The sequence below is a fragment of the Onychostruthus taczanowskii genome, unplaced genomic scaffold (genome assembly GCF_017590055.1).
Source record: "Onychostruthus taczanowskii isolate IOZ18803 unplaced genomic scaffold, ASM1759005v1 scaffold20, whole genome shotgun sequence".
In the NCBI taxonomy this organism is placed as follows: Eukaryota; Metazoa; Chordata; class Aves; order Passeriformes; family Passeridae; genus Onychostruthus; species Onychostruthus taczanowskii.
The window spans coordinates 5,563,985-5,585,480 of record NW_024499240.1 but is presented as its reverse complement, the minus strand read 5'-3'; the positions used below and the strand labels follow the sequence as shown (position 1 = coordinate 5,585,480).

Sequence of the window (21,496 nt, the reverse complement as noted above, 5' to 3'; positions counted from 1 at the left end):
GTAAGTCACAGATCACACTGACACTTGGAAAAAAAATGACCTTTTGTAAACTGCAGAAGATACTTGGTGGGTGAAACACACTGTGCTCCCGTTTCCAGCCCGGTGGTGCAGTGGGCCTCAGCTGTCATTCCCAGAACAGGTGCTGTAAACCAATACCCTGGTGGGTATATTTTGGCAGCACCCTGGTGAGGCAGCACAGCCCCCTCTGAGGAGACCTCAGAGGTGCTTTGTGCGTGTCTCCATCTGTCTGACTGCGGCAAGAGGATGATGAAGGTCCATTGTATACTCCTCCTCCTCATCTCCACAGGTAAGGTGTTCCAGCCATTGCCTTGAAGGGGGGTTGTCCCCTTCCAGAGCATGTGGGACCAGGGCTTTGCATATACATCAGCAGGAGCAAGCTTGTGTTCCAGGAGCGCCTGTCCTACTGGTAAGGTTTTATGAGCACACCTCATCATTTAAAAGAAAGCTTTGGAGTGCATTAATAGCAGCTCAGATAATTGTAATTTCAGGCACCAGATATTTTGAGCGGAGAAGTTTGTGTTTAATTGTTTTGCTCCCTGCAATCCTTTTTTCATGCTCCTGTTTGCCTTAGTGCTACATGTATTTCAAAATATGTGAAAGGATCTAGTAAGCGTGACTTGGAATGTGAAAAATCATTACAAGAAGTTTCATTAAGTTGTGGGGTGACTGACAAGGAGGTAGAATTTATTGGCAGCTGCATGTGTTGTACTGAGCTAATTCTTTTTAAACTGTCCCTTAAAAGAATAAATATTTTGTGATCATAAAAGCTTTTCAGAAAATTCAGGCAGTATATTAAATTCCTACCAAGCTACACCAGAAGGGAGCAAATGTGAAAGAATTTTAATTGCGTTAATAAAGCATAGAACTTCAATTATGTGATGCTGTAATCATAACTTAAAAATTGAAAGATGCCTCCTGCCTACCCCCACTCAGCCTCCTGGCAGAGGAAGCAAACAGTGTCTGTCTGCAACAGACAGCTTTTCTGATTGGCATCCAAGCATTTTCATATAATCTCATGGCAGGACAAGGCCAAGGCAGAATCCTTGGCAATCTCAGCTCAGCTGTGTAGAAGAAGTTGATGAAAAGTCAGTTAGGAAACCAGCAGAAATCCTAGCTTAGGCTGGAATCTTGTTGACTTCTGTGGCCCAGGATTCAACAGAGAGGAGGAGACAAGGGTGCAATCTGCCAAAAATGCTTGCAGTGAGGCTCAACTGTTCTGTTCCCTCTCACTACCTTTAAGAGGGGAGACATACAAAAACATCCCCAAGCACCCCTCCCATTTGCTTTCCTCCCCTGCAACAGTGAAGCAGCTACAATCGGAGGTCCTCGTGTGTCTGCTTCCTCTGCCACAGGCTCTCTGGAAGCAGGGCCCATCTGTTTCCCAGTGCCCTTGCTTCTTGGCAGTGCAGTGCCATGCACAGGCTCCACTGGAAGAAGGTTGCTCCCTGCCATTTGCACTTGTGACATTTTTCTTCCAAGGCTCTTTGGCACAGCATGGCCAAGTCATGCTGGGCAGCCTGTGGGCAGAGCTGTCCATGGATCTACCCCACACAGTGAGTGGTTTCCTTCTCTCACCACTGCACAACCCGATCAACTCCCTTTGTAGAGAGGAGGTCTTGTTCCTCCTAGATCACAGATGCAAGGAGTGGGGGTGATGATGCCTTCTCCATGACTAGTGTGCTTGGCCCTCATCTTTAATGTCAGTGTCACAGGAAGATCTGCAGAGTTGAAGGTGGAAAAGAAAACGTTAGAAATCCCTGAGACCTGACATTTTCTGTGTTTAGCTGCCCATAAATACTGCATGTTAGCACAGTTTCAGGCTGGAAGACTCCTAATGATGTTCATGATCCTGCCTATTTGCATTTGTTCATCTCCTGGTTGGAGGACATTGTCACAGGGAGGACTTGGTGCTATCCCCCCACCAGCAGCTTGCCTGGCAGCATTTCCTCCATGCCAGCCCCAGACTGATGGTGCTGTAACCTGTTCCCTGCCCTTTCTGACTGTTGTTGCCCTTTCTGACTGTTCTGCAGCTGGGCTGGCCCTGGGCTATGAGGACGAGACTCGCCTGGTGGAGCACTTGTTCAGTAACTACAACAAGGTGGTGCGGCCCGTGGAGGACCATCGGGACGCCGTCGTTGTCACCGTGGGGCTGCAGCTCATCCAGCTCATTAGCGTGGTACGGTATGGACACGGGTGGCATTGAGCCTCTGGCTCATGTGATAGTGCCAAATGGTGGTGTTTTTCTAAGGAAACAATTTTTATCCTTTAATCCTGATGCTTGCTGATACTGCCTTCTTTTTTTTTTTTTCTTTCCTTTTTTTTTTAAGGATGAAGTAAATCAGATTGTGACAACCAATGTACGCCTGAAACAGGTAACTCTAAATATTCTTAACCATTTCATCTAATTCAAATAAATGCACTCAACACAGTCAGGAATTAACTACACCCTCATACCTTCAGGAGCAACTTGGAGAGGTGGGTCAGATAGCAGAGCATTTCTTCTTACTAAGATTTAAAGAATAAATTGCTCTAGATGCTAAGAGTTTTAAGAAAAGCATTTGGGGTTGTATTTCGAATGGTAGGCTTCTGATATCTTTGTATTATTTTCTTTTGGGGTTTTTTCAATAAGCTTCTTAAATCAAAATATAAGTTAATGTATAAAATGAGCTGGGGGTCCCATTCCCATATGTTTATGCTTACCTGCATGTCCCAAAGCAAGGGAGGAGCTCTTTCTGGGAAGTATTCTAACCTCAGTGCTGTGAGAGGCTCTCAGGGGCTGAAATCTTCCCTCTTTAGCAATGGACAGACGTCAACCTCAGATGGAATCCAGATGACTACGGCGGCGTAAAAAAAATCCGCATCCCCTCAGATGATATCTGGCGGCCAGACCTTGTTCTTTACAACAAGTAAGGGGTGCCAGCTGCCGAGGGAGGCAGGGAGGGAGGGAGGGGAGAGGAGCTCTGCCTTGCGGCACCACTCTGGTGGGACAGTTTTCCCATGACAGCTGTTCCAGTGGGTAAAATTCCTCAGGGTAAGCTTCTCCAGGAGCAGGCACTGGGGCATCATTTGACCTGCAGCCAGAGCAATCCTTTTGTGACTCTGTTGATTGTGCTGCCCACATTGCTTTTAATGTCCTTGTTCCTTCTGCAGCGCAGACGGTGATTTTGCCATTGTAAAATACACCAAAGTCCTTCTGGAGCACACAGGGCGTATCACCTGGACACCACCAGCTATTTTTAAGAGTTACTGTGAAATTATAGTCACGCACTTCCCATTCGACCAGCAGAACTGCAGCATGAAGTTGGGAACTTGGACATATGATGGCACAGTGGTTGTTATTAACCCGGTAAGCAAGGAGTTTGTCATTGGGAAAAGCAGCAAAGACCTGTACGTGTTTTTAAGAGAAATATCAGATTTAGAATGGAATATGACCTAGTTTTGACTGGAAAAACAAGCAGACCCTACCAGTAAAATAAAAAATTATCTTTTTTAGATCTAGCACAAGATTTCCTGGTTTGGCTCCTAAATTCTGCTTGCATATTATCCCCATGCCTTAACAGTCTCCTGTCTGTCCTCTGGCAGCTTTGCACCACTTTTTATGGTGCTACCTGTTCTGCTTCTGTTTGTTTTCTCAGGTTTAGGGTTTTTTTGAGGGGGTACATTTTCTCTGCTCATGACTTTCCATTGCCTAAGACTCCTTCCCTGTCCCCTCAGGTATGCCCATTTGTAATATTTTTTCAGTCTACTATCTCTGACTGTTTCTGTAAAATATTCAGTTGAATACTGTGTAGAGGCTGATATTCTAAGGAAAAATAACATAGACGAGAGCTGTTTACTCACAAAAAACCCCTACAAAGTGCATGAGTTATTTGGAATCCTGTTCCTGAGCCCGACCTGCTAAGTTTTTATTTGGTTCAGAATACCTGGTATTAAGAATTTGTTGGGATGTTTTGCTGCCAGGAGAGTGATCGTCCAGACCTGAGTAACTTCATGGAGAGTGGGGAGTGGGTGATGAAGGATTACCGTGGCTGGAAGCACTGGGTTTACTACGCTTGCTGCCCTGACACCCCTTACCTGGACATCACCTACCACTTCCTCATGCAACGCCTGCCTCTCTACTTCATTGTGAACGTCATCATCCCCTGCCTGCTCTTCTCCTTTTTAACAGGGTTAGTTTTTTACCTACCCACAGATTCAGGTATGTGAATTTATTCATTCTACTTCCATAGAAATTGCTCTTCTAAGAAGTTCCAGAGAAATTAGCAGTATTTGAATTTATCAGCCAACTTGAAGGCCAGTGCATACTAAAACTGGACATTTCCACTGAAAGTAACGGCTTTAAATATTCTGCAAAGAGAGGATAAATGCTGAAAACTGAAACTGTTGATATAAATAAATTGGGGTGCTTTTCCACAGAAGTTGCTGACTGTCTATCCAGTTAACTTCTGCAAACTAAAGATTTAGCTGCATAATTTTTATGTTTTGCCATAGGTAGTCAGTGTATTAGTTTGTCCTGCAGTAAAATGAGCATACAGGGGTGACAGAGGCCCTTCTGCATTGTGTTAGAGCAGAGAGCTCATTACCTGCTCACACACACATCACCTTGTGTGACACAAGAGAAATCCTGACTTGTTCTGGCTTTCTTTATCTCTGCTGAGCCACTCATGCTCCCTGCAACCATTTCCTCTGCTTCATTCTTTTTGCCTTTTGTCAGGTTTTCATACTGCTTAATTGCAGTGTGAGCCCCTTCTTATTGATGCATTTTTTTGAGTGGAAAGCTTTCGGGATTAAAAAAAAGTGTGAATAATGTTTTGTAATTCATTTTTGACACCTTCCACGTGCGAGGAGATCTTGCGTAGCAACTGACCCAATGTCAGATGTGATTTTAGTCTGTTCTCTCAGCCCAGAGACAGAGAGTAAGGAAAGCAAACCCTCAGGAGGCTGTGGAGCAAGCACTGAGGAGATGCATATGCTGCACTGTTCAAAATGCAGAGCCCACAAAATGCTCCTAGCAAGTAAAAATATTCAGCACCCACACCTCAGCCAAGTCATTCCTGGTAATTCCCACCTTAGTGCTGGAGCTGATGCTGTTAGGCTCTCAGGTTTGCCCAGCCTACTTGCTGCTTTGGATGATAACACAGCAAAAGCACACAGATGTTTGTGTGAACAGCTCTCACCCACATCCTGCTTCTCAAGTAAATGCTCTCTGTACTGAATGATAGGAGCAGCAATTATTTTGGGGGCCTATTTTTATGACAGGTGAGAAAATGACCCTGAGCATCTCTGTCCTGCTGTCTTTGACTGTGTTCCTGCTGGTCATCGTGGAGCTGATTCCCTCCACCTCCAGCGCAGTGCCTCTGATTGGCAAGTACATGCTGTTCACCATGGTGTTCGTCATCGCTTCGATCATCATCACCGTCATCGTCATCAACACCCACCACCGCTCCCCGAGCACGCACACCATGCCCCCCTGGGTCAGGAAGGTGAGCTCTGCGGCTTGGCACACTTGCTGGTTTCCACCAAATGCTCCATATTTTATTGGCAGGTCTTCTAATAAAAGTCAAAAAGAATTGGGGTGGTAAATGCATCATGTTAAAGAGCACAAGAGCCAGTGTTTACTACTTAGCTGTACGTAAAGTCAGCAAGATTTGCTAAAGTGCTCCTTTAAGTAACAAAATTGTCCACTGAGGTAGTCTTGCAGGGAACAGATGAGACAAAATGTGAGCAGCTAAAGGTATGGAATGGGGAAAGAAAATGTCCATCTGGACTTGAATTACATATCCTGGTCTAATTCTTCACTGACTGCAAGGCACTGCTGCCTGCCAGTGACCAGCCACCAGCCTGCATGAGTGCAGAGCACAAAGGCCACTTGGAATACCAGAGTTCAGCATCCCATTTTGCAAAAAAATGGTTTAGCAAAAGCTAAAAAAATCTTCTCTTTTCCAGTACACAGTTGCTCTGCAGCCCTTGGGAGATCCTTGCACACAAGTTTAAATGTTAATCATAAGACATAGAAAAAATTGGTTGTCTGTCATTACAAGTTCTTTGCCAGGGAGACAGTACCAAAGATCATCTGATTTATTCAGTAGTCCTTGCTGTTTTGAAGACTGCCTGGGTTCGTCCTAAACCATGACACAAAAGGAGGTTTTTCTGTGTATTTCTAATAATACTTTTAAGGTTACAGCTTATATCAGATTCCCTCTGCAGCACAAACAACCCCTGCAGAAGGGAAATTTCAACAGGAAACGCTGCATGTGCTTAACATTGCTCTGGCAGTAAGTCTCTTTCACTCCCATGGAATTTACTGTAAACCTTATATGCCTGTATAGCAAACATTCGTAATAGCAAAATCAAACCTAAGTAGCCAAAAGAGTTTCTTTGTAGTCCATTCTTCAAGTCAGATTTGTAGGCAATATGTTTCAAGTTAGATGGGATGGCTCGAGCTCTGTCAGCCCGTGCTAGCTGAGGATCTGCTCCGCGGCATCATCCCCTGCTGCTTCACGTGTGGATGCTGGTGTAGGGCAGGGGAGGTGGCTGTCAGAAAACGTGCTGCAGGCCTGCCGGGACTCCCTCTGCCCCGGGACACGAGGCTGACAAAAGCCCCAGTGTAACTAAGGCGTGGGCTGTGCCATAGCCGGAGAGGGAATCTGCAGCAGACCCAGCACGGGAAGCGATCTGGGAGGGGAGAGGCTTGTCTTTGTTCAGCACAGCTGCAGCTGTAACACAGCCCCACAGACCAGCAACTGTCATCTTCTCCCTTTGTTTTCAGATCTTTATTGACACAATCCCAAACGTCATGTTTTTCTCTACAATGAAACGACCATCAAGAGACAAACAAGACAAAAATATTTTTGCAGAAGATATTGATATTTCTGACATTTCTGGGAAGTCAGGTTCTATGCCTGTCAACTTCTACTCCCCGCTTACCAAAAATCCAGATGTGAAAAACGCTATAGAAGGAATCAAATACATTGCAGAAACTATGAAATCGGACCAAGAAGCCAGTAATGTAAGGCATTTTTTGGTGCATTATTCATTTCTAGCTTTCAGTTTGCTACATCTTACTTTTTTTGGCAAAATATCCCTGCCTTACAAAAACACTCCGAGCCCTGGTTTGGCTCCAGCAGTGGACAGTCTTCTCCCCTTAATGGAGTCAACATGGAGCAATAAATAATTGTCACAGATGTTAATTGAATATTGGATTCCCAGAATAATAGAAAAGGAAAAAGTGTCAGTGCTAAGGTTTTCTCATGTGATATGTGAAGCCATAGAGATGGAGTGTCTGTGAGTAGGAAACTGGTTTCAAAAACTGTAAGCAAGTTCCAAAACACATTTCTTCTGTCTCTCACTCGGACATCTTGCCCCTGTAGTAAGATCCTACTGCTTTTGAAAACCCAGGAAGCAAGGCAAACCCCAAAAGACTAGTAGTGTTATCTGAGAAGTGTTAAATGTAACTTACAAATTATATTTCCAATTTTGATAAGGTTTTGTTTTATTCCTGAATACAAGTAGTCCCTCAAAATGAAGTATGTTATGAGCTACTCTGATTACTGACTTTTTCCATGTTGCAAGCCAAAGGAAGGATAAAAGCATATAGAGTCACACATGGCAGTGTTCCCTAGGAAAACCTAGCTCTGCCTCCTTCTAGCACATTCAGTACAATTAACCCCTCTTTTATTTCAGCTTTCACAGGTCACACAGCTTTTGCAGGGGTAATTCAGTCCTACTATTTCACCTTCCTAGGTGGTCATAGACCACTCCTGTTGAGCTGCAGGCTAGTCTGAAGACAGGGAAGCTCTCTGAAAAAATAATTTGTCCCACTCTCTTGAAAAGGAGGTGCTTCCTTCCCACTGACAGGATTTACACCACGGTGTTTGTTCCTGTGACCAAATTCCTGGAGCATGTGAAATGGCTCTGGCTGTAGTCTCATGTTCCCCGTGACACCTTTGCCTCTCTGCAGACAAATTGTTGTCTTCAGCAGGGCTGGCGTGGCTTCAACATCTCTGGGCTTCACTTCCTCCTTGGCTTACAAGGAGGGTCTTCAGGTTACCAGCAAATGCCCCCTTCGGAAGTGGAGCCCAGCTGTTTGTGTCATCTGGGCACTGGTGAGATATCACTTCCAGGGGGTTTCAAAAGTCATATTCCCTAAATAAACTAAAGGTTGTGGCTTCTGAAGGCTATCACTTCATTGCATTTGCTTCTGAACCACCTCAAAACAGTACTCATTGTCAGTGTCCTCTAGATAAATCACAACAGCCTCTTCTACTTGTGGGAGAACCAAGGCGCAAGCAGAAGGTGCTTTAGGCCAGCACATGTCGCTCCTTAAGGTGGCATTCCAGGGTGGAAATCATGACCCCTGCTGTACTTGGTGCCTTGCACTCTGCATGCTCTTACTGTGGTTGGTTCCCATCAAAAGCATCCAATGAAAAGGTACAGAGCAAGTGGTTCATGGTGTCCCACAACTGGAAAAAAAGACTAATAGAGCTACCAAGAAGGTTTTACAAGACATTGAAGTGTATGGAAAGCAGGGATTAGAGTTAAATTAAAAGGAATTGCCTAGATATCCCATGAGAACAAAAAAGCAAAGGAAAATCAAAAGTCATTTGGGTCAAACTAAACATTTTGCTTTCAAGATTTTAAACTCTCTTTCAGAAGCAACAATTACCATAACAATTAAGATTTTCAACATTTTTTAAAAATTAAATTGTCCAGCAAATTGCCAGGGGTTCTGGTTAGGTATTTCTAGGTTGCTTAGGCTTTTTTAACCACTGACCTGCTTTTGAGAAGAAAATGATCATTTTTTGTATAGCAATAATGGCACTTAGGGAAGAGCCTTCCCCTTGTTCAAGACAGTAAATTACAAGAATGCTATAACAAACAGGCCTCTGCAGAGATTTTACCATCTCCTTTGTTTCTTTCCCAGGCTGCAGAAGAATGGAAGTTTGTTGCAATGGTGCTTGATCATCTCCTCCTTGGCATATTTATGTTAGTTTGTTTTATAGGAACATTAGCTGTATTTGCTGGTCGCCTTATTGAATTAAATCAGCAAGGATGAACGTCAGCTGGAAACTATTTGCTACCCTGAACATCTGAAAGCACCATAACCATCAGAATCGGGCCAGCCTCTGAAAGGTTCACTGACAGGAATCAGGAACCACTGGGAAAGAGCAGGGATAGTAAAACGTAAGGCCCCATATTTAGCACTTCTGAGCTGCTGCTCAGTAGCATTTAATTGCCAAAAAGAAACACTTGCATTAGTGGTAAAACTGAACAGCTGTTGGCCAGGTTTTGATCCATCTTACCCTTTATTAAATATGTTAATGTATTAATAAGATTGTCTGACTTTGTAAGCAACAGATACTATTCCAGTGAAGTAAACAGCAGTGTAATAAGCTTTAGCTGAGCTGTAAATCTGTATCCAACTTTGGCATTCAAGCTGGTTTTAATATCTGCTCTGTAGCTTTTATATTAGCAGGTCACTCCTCTGATAATACTAGATATAACCGTCAGAAATATTTCAAACTCCATGCTTAAGCACTTGATTTTGATGCAGAAATCTGAATTGTCATGCATGACTCCACCTGTAGAAGCTCTTGCTGTAGCAAAGTGGAGAGATTTACTTGGACAGGATCCATCCTGTTTCTAGAATAATCTCCATATTCAGCCTACTCTGCTCTTGGAAGGTTGGTTTCCACTCCGCATTTGGAGCGATGACTAATGCTGGGGCACCTTCGACCTTGAGGGTGTTTATTTAAACACAATCCTCTCTGTTTCGGAAAACCGTCCCCTGCCCTGCTGCACTGGACCGTGATCCCTGGAGCCAGCCCGGCCTCGCCGCTCCCTGCCGGGGCGCTGCGGGTCCCCGCCGCGCTGCCGCGTCCCGCTGACGGAGCGCTCCTCCCGGAGCAGCGCCGGGAGCAGCCCCAGCTCTGCTCAAAAGTGGAGCAGCAGCTCGCTCTGGTGGCTAAAGCCAAGCACTGCTGCCTCTGCCCAGCACCGCCGGATTTGTTTACTCCACGTTCGACGTAAGCAAGAAGCCTCTCTGCGTTCGAATAATGCCGTGTGGCAATACCGGCAGCACTGCCTCTTCTTCTCAAAAATAAATAAGGATAGGTGGAGCAACTGCGACAAGTTACTCATCTTTTCCAGCTGGTTGTCCAAGCCAAGAGGACTACTTTGCTAACAGCTGTAAACAATTTGCTGTGAGTTTAGTAAAATAATTCGTATTATGTTAAAACTTGTCATGCCTGCAGAGGACAGGCATTTGAAGCACTAAAGGGAAAATGAGCCACTTGAGCAACACTCCCAGCATTGCGTAGTGTTTGCTGGACAATGTTTTGGTGAGCTGCAGTGCTAAGCAAACAGTTTGTCTGCGGTAATAGATCACTTGTAGCAGTCTGCTCTGCTCTTACGGTTTAAAGGATGGTAATCTTTGCCTCCCTGGATGATCATTAACCCTGCAAGCGAAGGCCAAAGATGCATCGCTGGCCGCCACCTCTGCTGACAGAGGGAATGTTCACTGCAGCCGGATTTATCTCCGGTGGGAGCTCCCAGCCCCTGGGGGGAGTCAGCAGCTCCCTGCTCACGATGAGTTAAGCTGCAGTCTAATGGTGCCTGGAACTTAATTTGCGAACCTCTGATTGGCACTGAAATTGACAGAACAATCCTCTTAGAGCAGCATGTGGTTGAATCTTAGCATTAAAAATAAACATCAAGTAACAAGATTCATGGTGAGCAGCCACAGTATCTTTGTTCAGCTTCCCCAAGGCAGATCTGAGTCTTGGCCTCCAAATTCCCCCATCTGTGTGCCAGAGTCCATGTGTGCACATGTGTGCCTGCCTGCTTCTCCAGCTCTCCTTATACACAGCTAGGTACCAGTGCTTTCCTTCCACTTCCTCAGAAAAAGGTTTGAAACTATTATTCAAAAATTTTCATTTGTGATGGTTTGATCTGTTTTATAGATAGGCACAGCAAATCTTCTGCCTTTCTGTCACTTTGATGCTTGATGAACCAGTTGTGTCTCAAAAGATGCGATAGGAGGCAAAAATAAATGTGAACAGCTTCCCTTCTTAAATTGCAGATTCCGGGCATTATGCTCTGACTCTCCAGAGTTCTCCAAGCATCAAATAAGTGCACGTTTTTCTGGTTTTTCTTTTTTTTTTTTTCTTTGCTTTGAATACTTGGACTGTACCAGCCTCTATTTTCTCTTCCTCCATCACCTTTATGATACATTTTTCTTGCATGCCACTTGCATACCACTAAGATCCCCTGTTACCACTATTCATCCATTGACAGAATACTCTTACCTACCTGCAGACTACCTCTTCTCAACTGCCACTCTCCTTTCAATGTCAGCCCCTGCTAAAATAGTAGCTTTGGAGGTTGTAAATGTTCTGTCACAGCCACAGAAAATCTGCTGTACACATGTATGTATAGTCTAATGATTCCTCATTTCCAGCTCTGTAGCCCCCCCTTGCAACCTTAACACTAAATTCTCCTCTCTCCTACAAGGGTTGAATCAGCAGCCCCAGGGAGATGACCCTGGATAATACTTTGCAACCCACGCATGCATCTCTGCTGCCTCTTTGCCTTAAACAGGAATATTTCAGCCTGGAGCTTCAACTAACACATCTCGTGATAAGCAAAGCAAGAAAGGGACATCACACACTTACTGTTAAATTTCTCTAATAAGTATAAAAAATAATGACATGCAAACATCATGGTGCTGAATTAAGCAGACCTCATTTAAATGAAGGCAGACCAGGGGCATCTGGGTGGGAAGGTGTTGCTTTTATAGTGATAGCACCTGCAGCAGTTAACTGCCACCTTCTTGCTACTAAAGCTGCTTTTGTTCACTTTGAGCTTGTCGATAACATCATATTTACGTCCTTAGTAGAATAGGTTCCTGGAATATCTCCATCTTTTTTCAGTTTGATTCTCTTTCCAGTTTTCAAACCATTTGGCAGTTAACTTTCCTCTTCCCATCCGTTTAGCTGACCTTAGCTACTCTCTGCTGTGCCATGGATATGTTGCTCTCAGAGATGCAGTCACTCCCAAATCTCTTTCCTCTTTGGCACTTGTGCTCTTCAGGAGACCTGACTCTTCTGAGAGTCAGTTATTTGAATTTTCACAGTCCCTTATCTTGTACCAGCTCCAAGGGAGCAGTTTCACCTCTGCATGAGTCTGTAATCAGAACAGGCTGCTGCTCTCCATCCTCACCAGACAGCTGAGCTGAATTCGATGTCCTTATTCTGTCTCTTCAGCCAGTTGGATCTTGGCTTTGTAAAATGTAGCTGAGCTGATCAAGAGAGAGAACAGAAAAATTACACTTGCTGAACTCCAAGCACTTTACCATGAGCTTGTGTGTGCCAGGTGTGATCATTCATCTGCCACCAGTGTTTGGGTCCCACAACCTCCTTCAGTTTGAGAGTTTTTTAAAAAATCAGATTATTGTTTCAGGCAATTGCAAGACAGTTTAAGTACTCTTTTTTTTTTTTTTTTTTTTTTTTCTCCAGGATGTAAGTTGCTGCCAACCTCCTTGCTGTAGCAGTCTCCCCAGAGAAGTGTGAAAGCAGTGTGAGTTTCATCAGCCTGCTGACTCAGCAGTTCCTGTTTCCACAGCTGAGGCAAGCCACAGCGGGTAGGGACACAGGGCAACAGAGAACGTGTAGCACAGGACCCACATAAGTGCATAAACACTGGGCTGCTGCTGGAGACAGGGAGTGTGTTACCTCCCTGAAGGGTTTGTTTTCTGCTATGGGGACAGGCAAGATATCACCTTTAAAGTCACTGATAGTTCAGCACATCAGAAATGCTTTTGACTTTGGACACTTCTAGAAGATTGCTGTCCTTGGCTCCAGTCACAAGACCTCATATTTTCATATGTTTACTAGTGATAGATAAATTCTAGCACAGCTTCCAGGCCCCTGGGCATGCTGCTGGCTATAAATTACCTCTCTCCTTCTCTTCTTAAAAATTGTGAATCTGATACAAAGTCTCCCAAGCTTCTGAAGGTTGCACATATACTGACTTCTAACAAAGCTCTAGAGCACTAATCTCTTTCTGGAATTCAAATCCCAAGTACAGAAAAGGCAATCATGCACTGCTACGCAAAATATTCTCTAAAATGATCATGCTTCAGACCCCAGTAAAGTCTGAGAGTGACACAGCTATGAGAAAGAGCCAACCTGTAGGCAAGCATTTTCATGCCCACTGTGAGAGCCATGCTGAGTCCTGCTGGCTGCAGGTGGGTTATCTACAGAAAGGACAGGACAATTTCTCTTGTCACCATGCAACAGGCCAGCCTGACCAGCAGGCAGAAGTCTAAAGGAGTTTGTAGGCTACTACATCACAGTGATGATGGATCACTCAGTGGATTCCCCATAAAGGGAAAATTCTTTCCTAGCAAAAGTTGTCACCATTTCCTGTCATCCCAGCACAGGTCTCCCATTGCAGCACATCTTCCCAACTTCTAAAAGCTGAGCAGATCTGTGTCAGTCTATCTATTTATCCCATATGGAGCCTGGATTTAACACATTACATGGTATTTCCCCAGCATGTAGACAAGATGAAGCTGTTTGCCTCAATGTGACTTCTCAGCTAACCAATGACCCGAATGCAGTTTGCCATGCTGAGGAACCTCATGTGGATTTGTGACCCTCTTTAGAGAGCTTTGGGACTGTAAAGACAGTAAACACAGAGTACCTGCAGTTTTGCTATTTGTGAGCACTGAAATTTTTGCTTGCAAGCTAATCTAATTGTGTGTACAGGTCAGAAAAGGGTACACATAAAAAATTGTACCAGTTTTTGTGTTTTCTTGTAATGCTCCAAGCAAACAATGACACAGAAACAGAGACATGACCTACATAAAAGCCTGGCAAGGTTTCCAGCCTTCCACTGAAGACAGCACAGTAATACCATTGCTCTTATGACCTCATGCTCACCATAATGCTGTGCCTTCAGGCAACAGCTCATCTCCTGAGGAAAACATGAAAGTAAATTGCAGCAGGTTAACTTAGCACACAGGTTACTCAGTCTTTGACCTTGCTAGGACATGTTGCTACAAGTGAATCAAGAGCATATTTCAGTTCTCCAGGACACCTGTCCCTAACTTTTTCATTTTAGATAACAGTGTTATACAGCTGCTGGGCTGGACCATGGCAAAGCATGGAGTAAACAGAAACCATCTGAACACCTCCAAAATGTGAAATCCTACAGAGACAAAAGCATGTGAGATCAATGTTGGCTCAAATAGACATCCAGGACACAGTTCTTGCACTTCAAACCTTGCACCTATCTGCACAAGCTACTCCATTACGTATACTTGGGCATTTTTCCATCCAAAACATCAGTGTTTGACATAAAAACATTAACAGAAATTTTGTTTCTAGAAAACTTAATTCAAGCTGAGGGGGAAAAGGGAACAGAATCTATTGCTTGCCTGGCAAAGCAATCTCTGCATGAGTTAATTGAGGTACGAAACACAAATACCTTCTGGGGCATCCTGCAGAGATGGGTAATTGACCTTCCCACATTTCAGTATACTGCAAACCTTAACAGAGAAAACGCAAGCATCTCTTTCCCACTGTTTAATTACGATTCTACTGTACCGTGTGTCTCAGCCTGGTGCCTTGCTATTCCCCAGGTGCCACTACCCTTTCCCCGCTGGCTGCCATCGAGGCCATGGAGGGAGGTCGGGAGAACAAAGCGTGTTGAGCGCTCTGTGGGCAAAGGGAGCCCCGGGAGCAGGGCCGGGAGGAGCGGGGCAGTGCCGGGGGCCGGGCAGCGCGGGCGGCACGGAGAGCACAGCTGCCCCTGCCGTGAGGGCAGCCGGGGTGGCTCTGAACGGGACGCGTCCTCGGCAAGGCCACCGAAGTCACAGTCCAGGCCGTTGGCACCTGGGGGCCCGAGCCCATCTCCCTGTAAGGGGCTCTCTGTAACTCTGACTGAACTCCCACGGGGCACCGGGCACAGAAAGACTGGACATGGCCATCACCGGCACCCCGCGCCACGCGGGAAGGACCATCCCACGGGGAGCCCGCTCCGCCGGCCGGGCCGAGGGGCACAGCGGGGGCGGCCAGGCCGGGCCGCGCTCTGCGGGGCCGGGGCATGTGCCCCCGCGGGACGAGCGCCCTGCGGGTACAAGGGTCGGGAGCCGAGTCTCGCCTCGTGCCTGTCTGCTCTTTCTCTCTTTTCTTCCAGACTGCTCTGTCTTGGGCTGGACGCGTTCCTCCTGCCTCCCGAAGCCGTGCTGGCAGGCTGGGATCCCTCCCTGCTTCCCCTCGCATTCCCACTTCCCCCGGGTTGGGCGCGTGCCCGCGGTGGCGGCTGGCGCTGCCTGAGGGCGCAGCCCCCGGCCCCCTTGGCAGCTCGGACCGCGCTGCTGCCCGGGCTGCCAGGGAGGTGCCTGCTGGCATCCTTGTCCATCTCTGCTGCTCTACAGCCACGGCTGTGAAATCCTGGCTGGCGTGTCAGGGTGGGGAGAGCGAGGCTGTGGCTCACGCTGGAGCCGTGGCACACACAGCTGCCTGCACGTGTGGCACCCACGCTGGGCATCGCTCTTTGGTCACACACGCAGGTGTTCGTGTTGCAGCCTCCCTCAAGTGCTTTCGTCTGCAGCGGATGTTGGGGTGGACCGTGTAGTGAGGCTGTATGGTGGAGTCAACAAAGCAGGTCTCTCTGCCCTCTGAGCTGGCTCTCAGGGGCTTTTTGGAAGTAATCAACTTAGGGAACCTCAAGTGACCAGTCTTCAAGTTCGAGCTTGTTTTGCACTTTGCCTCTACTGCTCTAATGGCTGTGTTTCATCTTCTAATGAACACCTTCTTGAGTGCAGGGCTATGTGCCTTCTCAGAGTAGGTGTTCCTCAGCTACCACGTAGCCTGTTTGAGTGGCCTCTCTAAAACAAACATGCTAACAGCACTTGTCTCTGGCACCAAGGTGTGCATGTTCAGGAACCCACCCTGAGCTGCTTCTGAATTACTCCTTTACTCCTGAAGTGCCTTCTCAAGGACAGGGCTGTAATAAGCAGCTGCTCTCAGTTTTGACTTCCAGGGGATGGGCTGAATAAAAAGTTTTGCTTCTTATTCACACCCTTTTTAACTCCGTCAACCTTCCCCTCTGTTTCTTCTGTCCACTAGCTCTTCCAAGCCCAATTTCGGAGGATGATGCAGAGACCCAGGAGGCCACATAAAAAAGAAAAGGTCCTCTCAGAGCCTCAGCTTGGGAGCCTTGCCTTCAGTGAAGGCGGGAGGCATGGCAGTGCACTCTTTCAAGCGCTGTAAAGCACGAGGCTAGCTGAGCTGGCATGTACTTTCCCCTCTGCTGTGAGGGGAAGGAGCAGATGAGGAGGAAATACAGCTGTTCCAGAGCACTTCTGCCCTCTGTACAGCCACAGCATGTGAGGGGGGAGGACCGACGCAGAGAGAGATTCAGGAAGAGAGTATGGGAGGTTGGGGAGGGGTGAGGGGAGGAGAGGAAAGCTACAAATGGAGAAGAAAAGCTCTTTATGTATGCACGAATGTTACTTAAAGATCTGTTTAGCTAGAGCGAGAGCAAATAGCCTGAAATTATGAGATGGTATCTCTTGAGTCCCTGTTATTGGTCCTGCAGAAAGTGCTGCTTTTCATTCCTCAAGTATTATGTGTGTCTTTCTGCCTCACTCTTCTAGGCTCTTCAGCATCCTCTGACCTCAAGCTGAGCAGGATGTTGCCCTTAGCTTCTGCCTGTCAAACGTGTAGTTCTCCATGTTGTACATGAAATGATTATTCCCATAGTTGGTTAAGGCAAGTTTCTGAGGAATGTGAAGCAAGAGGCACGCCAGTTCCCGTGGCTGGCCTTGAGTGGAGTGCAGGCATTTTGGGACAGGGGCTGTGCCTGTAGGCTGTGGTTACTCTGCGTTGTTCTTGGCAGCTTAGGGATTCCTGCCCCTGCTCCTGTCCCTCTCACCCTTCTCATGTCATATTGCTGCTCACCTGTTCCTCTGCCTGTGCTGCAGCTGCTTCAGCCTCTCCCAGTTATCTGTGGGGTTGTGCTGAATAGATCAGAAATCTGAGTAAAGAGGAGAAGAGAGAGCTGCTACACCCTTAGAGAATTTCCCTCTGAGCCCTGTGGTGACTCTCCCCTGCATCCTGCTTTGAGATCCCTCACTCCAACAACTGGGAATTTAAAGCAGTTGAAGCTCTCTAGCTATGTTCTAACTACTGCTGCTGCCTTGCTATTTCTTCTGAAATTGCACTTATAGCTTTCTCCAGGATTAGTTTACTCTCTGAATGGCATCAGGTAGTAAGGTACGGTCTTTGAGGGCTGCATGGCCACAGGACCACTAAACCTTTTTTTTTTCTTAATGGAAAACCCAGTTACCTACCCCAGCAGGGTTTCACTGCTTTTCCCTGTGTAGTACAGACAACTGAAAGTGTGCATCTAAGAAAAAGTATTGGCTGTGGAAAGAGCAATTTCCCCTCCTGTGATAACAGTATGATCTTTACATCTGATGACATCCAGACCCCAAAAAGGCCACTGAGAAGCACGAGCAATGCTAATCCCTTTGAGAAGGGAGCATGCTGTAGTATTTCTCTCTGTTGCCTACACTGCATAAAGCTCTAACAGCTATTTAGTTTTGTACCCTGCTTGTATAAACCCCCATCTGCTTTGTGGGGGGAAAAGGGTCTATGTTGGTGTCGTCTGACAATTGTGACATGACAGGAAGGCATAGCCTTCCTCTGGAGCACGTGTTGTTGATGGCGTACATGTACAATTTAGTAAAATGTCTTTATGCAGCAGCTTTGAGACATGTTCTGTGCTTTTAGCTACCTTGAATCTTCATCTGGTTAATGCACTTATGTATAGAAACCATATGAAATAATGATGCAGCAGAAGGGCAGGTTTCTTTAAAGTTTATGCTTTTGCCAAGGTAAACGTGTCTTAATTATGGCTTCTTTACAATAATGAAGTGTTATAAAAATTCAAATCTAATTAAATACTTCTGTGTTCTTTCTACTGATTTCTCTGATTCTTGACTCCAACACTTTCTCATTTTCTTCCTCTGGTGCACTCTAACGTTTGGTCTGTGGGATCTATTATAAAAAGGACTATTTACTGTCTTCTTTCAGAGTCTGTGGTGCTATCTGTGTTTGAGTAGGGGTGTGGAGACCCAGTATATGGGGAGATAATTAAATTCTGGGGTGGCAGAACAGATTTTGGTAGTACTGAAGAAGTGGATACTATAAGTAGCCACAGCTCTTCAAGGCAGCTGTCTGTCCTGTGTACAGTTAACACCTACTTGTTTAGCTCCTTACTTCAAAGAGGTATCTGAAAACCTGTTATTGAATAATAACTGCTGAACTGTTAGTTGGCAAATAGCCCAGAAAAGGCATTATTAAAAAATAAATTTAATAAAGATGTCTATAATCATGCTTTAGTAGGCTGCTTTGTTAAAAGTAATTTGTGTGCTTGTGGTGACCAGTATGATAGTGTAGTGTTCACCAGGTACACACATGCATTTGTCTAGGTGTCTGAAGAGCAGGAAGGAGAAGTAACAAACTGTTTACTATGTTAGTTCTCCGTTGTGATCCTCTTGGGGACTGTGTCACTGCTGCTGAGCTGAGAGTGAAATCTGAATGGTAAAAAGGTTATTTTTTTCAGTGGCAATAACCCTGAACATCAAGGCCCTGAAAGGTACTGGAGTTGCTCTTCATCCCTGCAGACACACAAGTCTGCAAGCGCAGCTGTCCTTGGGCCTCGTCCAACACAGTTCACAAAGATCATTCAAGAGTGTCTCTGAGGCTGGAGACGCAAGTGGCGGGGGAGCAGTTTCGTCTAAATCGGAGACATCAAAGGAGTTCAGAATAGAAAGTTTTTCCTAATTCCTGGAAGGAGATAAACGGGAAGCACAAGGAGTAGTTTGAGAGTCTGTTTTGTAACACTTAACTCAGCCATAACTTCAATAGTGTTCTTCATTTGGATCCAATTACACATAAGTATGCTTTGGAGTTAAAATGTTAAAATAGTTTTGCAATTCCTTAACTACTAATGTTGTGGAAGCAGAAGTTTCTGAGTTGTAATGTCTTCATGTGCACCCCTCATCTTTGATCTGCTCAGTGTGTGTATGTCTGTAGCTCCCACCATTTCCTCCTTGGGCTAAAGCCCATGAGAAGGGCCCTCCTGTGTGCCTGTGCATGCTTTCACGAGAGCCCTCTTTCGGTTTGCGCTAAGCTTGAGCACGTAACTCCTGCTGAAGCTACTACAGGATATTCTTTAACGGGAAGTAGTACAGATGTTAAAAGAAATGCTCTTAGCAGCTTCAGTGAGCCCACAATAGCTTCTGCATGTTTCTCTTATGATAAGATCAGGAAAGGGGGTGATTCCCTCTTCTTCCCTCTCCGTAATATTTTGATTGCTAAAATCCTCTTGCCATGAAGAGCAGGCAGTGTGGAGCAGGCATCTCTGCACTTCTGGATCCTGACTTAACAGGGCCAGAAGTGAGCCCTAAACAGAAATTGCATTCCTTGGCACAGTGTCCTGCTTCCTACAAAAATTTCCACTGAGGTCCTTGGTGGTGAGGGGGGCTGACCACTGAAACTGGTTGTCCAGAGAGATTGTGGAGCCTGTTGTTGGTCTAAAAACTGGATAAGGCCTGAGCAATCTGCTTGAAGCCAGGTTATGTCCCTGCTCTGAGCTAGATGAGATCCAGCAGTTCCTTCCAGCTGGCTGTTTGCCATGTTTTTGCATTACAGGGGAAGCATGGCTGCCTTTGTCTGTCCCCAAAACCAGTGGGAATAAATGTTGTCTTAAAATATCTGAAAATGGCCTTGAGAACTCTGAATAAAGACTTCAAAAACTGAAGTATGTAGAGAAGCATAGTGTAAGGAGGTAATTTTGCCCAAAGTCTCATAACAGCAGGTCAGTAATAGTGCTGGGAGAGGATCATAAATCTCCTGGCTGGCAGACTAGTGCCTTGGTAGCTAAAAGATTTTGTCTTCACACATAAAACTACCTCCTTTCCCTATTCAGCTATTTTCAGATCATTTGGCAACAGAGACTACACTTACCTGCTGAGAGATATCATATTCTCTTTTTTTAAAATTTTTTTTTGCCTCATCATTCATGTTCTTAGGGAGTTTTAGTACTAAAGAAAAATGTAGTGTGTTGACTTTTTCAGAAACCTAGAAAATTTGATCTGGAAAAGAATTTGGTGAAATAAAGACAAGAGCTGCAAAGGAAATTTTTAGAAAGTGATGTTATTCCCAGTTAGTTGCACAACAATTAATCTCATATTTTTTAAGAGCAGAAAATAGCAGACGAAGCTGTACACTGAATCCAAGTTTGAATCTCTCTTTGTTTAAAAAAGAAAAAAATCACTTGAAAACTTCTAAAAATCTGGAAGCCAAGAAGAACACAGATTAGAGAGTATCATGGAAGGAGTTAAGCTGTGAGTTAACTGCATCTGTGTTTCAAATCCAAATGCTACGAACAAGGCACCATTCAGATCTTCAGTTATAAGTTATGCTGAATTCGTTATGCTGCATTTTTTTGAATTCTCTTCAGAGGAGAAAAAAGAAAATCATGTCAGATGAAAAAAATCATTACTCTTGTTTTGGTAGCTTGTTTTTTAAGTGATGAAGTAGGATTTTTTTTTTTTTTTTTTTTTTTTTTTTTTTTTTTTTTTTTTTTTTTGTCTAGCACTTACGCAGGTCATCTGCTAAGTATTAGCAGCTGTGGAACTGTGGAGTTGCATAAGCATAACTAAAAGTCAGTGGAGCCTTGCACCATTCTGCAGATCTATCCATTGCGTATTCTCCACAACAACAGATCAGTTCTGTAGCTCAGTTGACACAAATCCCTAAATATTAAGAGGGCATCAGCAAGCATGGCAAGTTGGGAAATCCTTTAAGTCACGGAAATCAGATAGGATAATGCATTATTTTATTGTTGCCACAACCTGCTGTCCAATTAGACATGTGCCTTGGTGTTCTGTGAAGAGAGCTGTGTCAGAGTAATGCCCTGGAACAGCTGAGCCTGCCAGCTACATAAACCTGATTTGTCTGGGCAGCTTTGCTTGGAAGGTGGGTGTGGGTGCTATCCTGGCTGCTGTGGGAGCAAGACAAGTGTGAGTGCTCACACATGTATCCCAGATTAGCCATGCTTAGAGATATGGCTGAATACAACAGTCTCTTTTAAACCTTAGAAAAGGCATCTTTGCATGTATGGGGCTGAGAGCCTGGAATGTCTTGGCAAGGGAGATACCTGCAGTGCACATGTGAGTGTGTTGGCAGCAGCAGCAGCCCGAGGCTGGCAGGTCCAGCCTCTGCCCCCAGATATTTGATACTGGCTCAGCACATTGCAGGATTTGGTTAGCAGGGTGTGTTCTTCCCACTGAACCTGAGGTTACAGAGAACTTAATCTCCTGTGGTTCTGACTTTTAAGTTGTAGAATATGTAATGAATTTTCTGATTTAGACTCTGGCTTTGTTTTCAGGTGG

General features: G+C 45.2%; 1 protein-coding gene across 2 annotated transcripts; it reads left to right on the top strand.

The window, feature by feature from the left end:
• Positions 1–209: 209 nt before the first annotated feature.
• Positions 210–14,352, top strand: CHRNA1 (cholinergic receptor nicotinic alpha 1 subunit). 2 transcript variants are annotated; one of them, XR_005952572.1, is made up of 10 exons: positions 210–307; positions 2,052–2,197; positions 2,349–2,393; positions 2,818–2,927; positions 3,172–3,367; positions 3,982–4,219; positions 5,281–5,504; positions 6,791–7,030; positions 8,945–10,223; positions 12,537–14,352. XR_005952572.1 is itself a non-coding variant. In XM_041403591.1 (9 exons), exons 1-9 carry the CDS (start codon positions 265–267, stop codon positions 9,074–9,076), a joined length of 1,374 nt encoding a protein of 457 aa, XP_041259525.1. In that variant the 5' UTR covers positions 210–264; the 3' UTR covers positions 9,077–10,745. The 2 variants fall into 2 exon arrangements, 1 of the variants encoding a protein (XP_041259525.1); XM_041403591.1 differs by lacking the exon at positions 12,537–14,352 and having other exon boundaries at positions 8,945–10,745.
• The last annotated feature ends 7,144 nt before the right edge of the window (positions 14,353–21,496 follow it).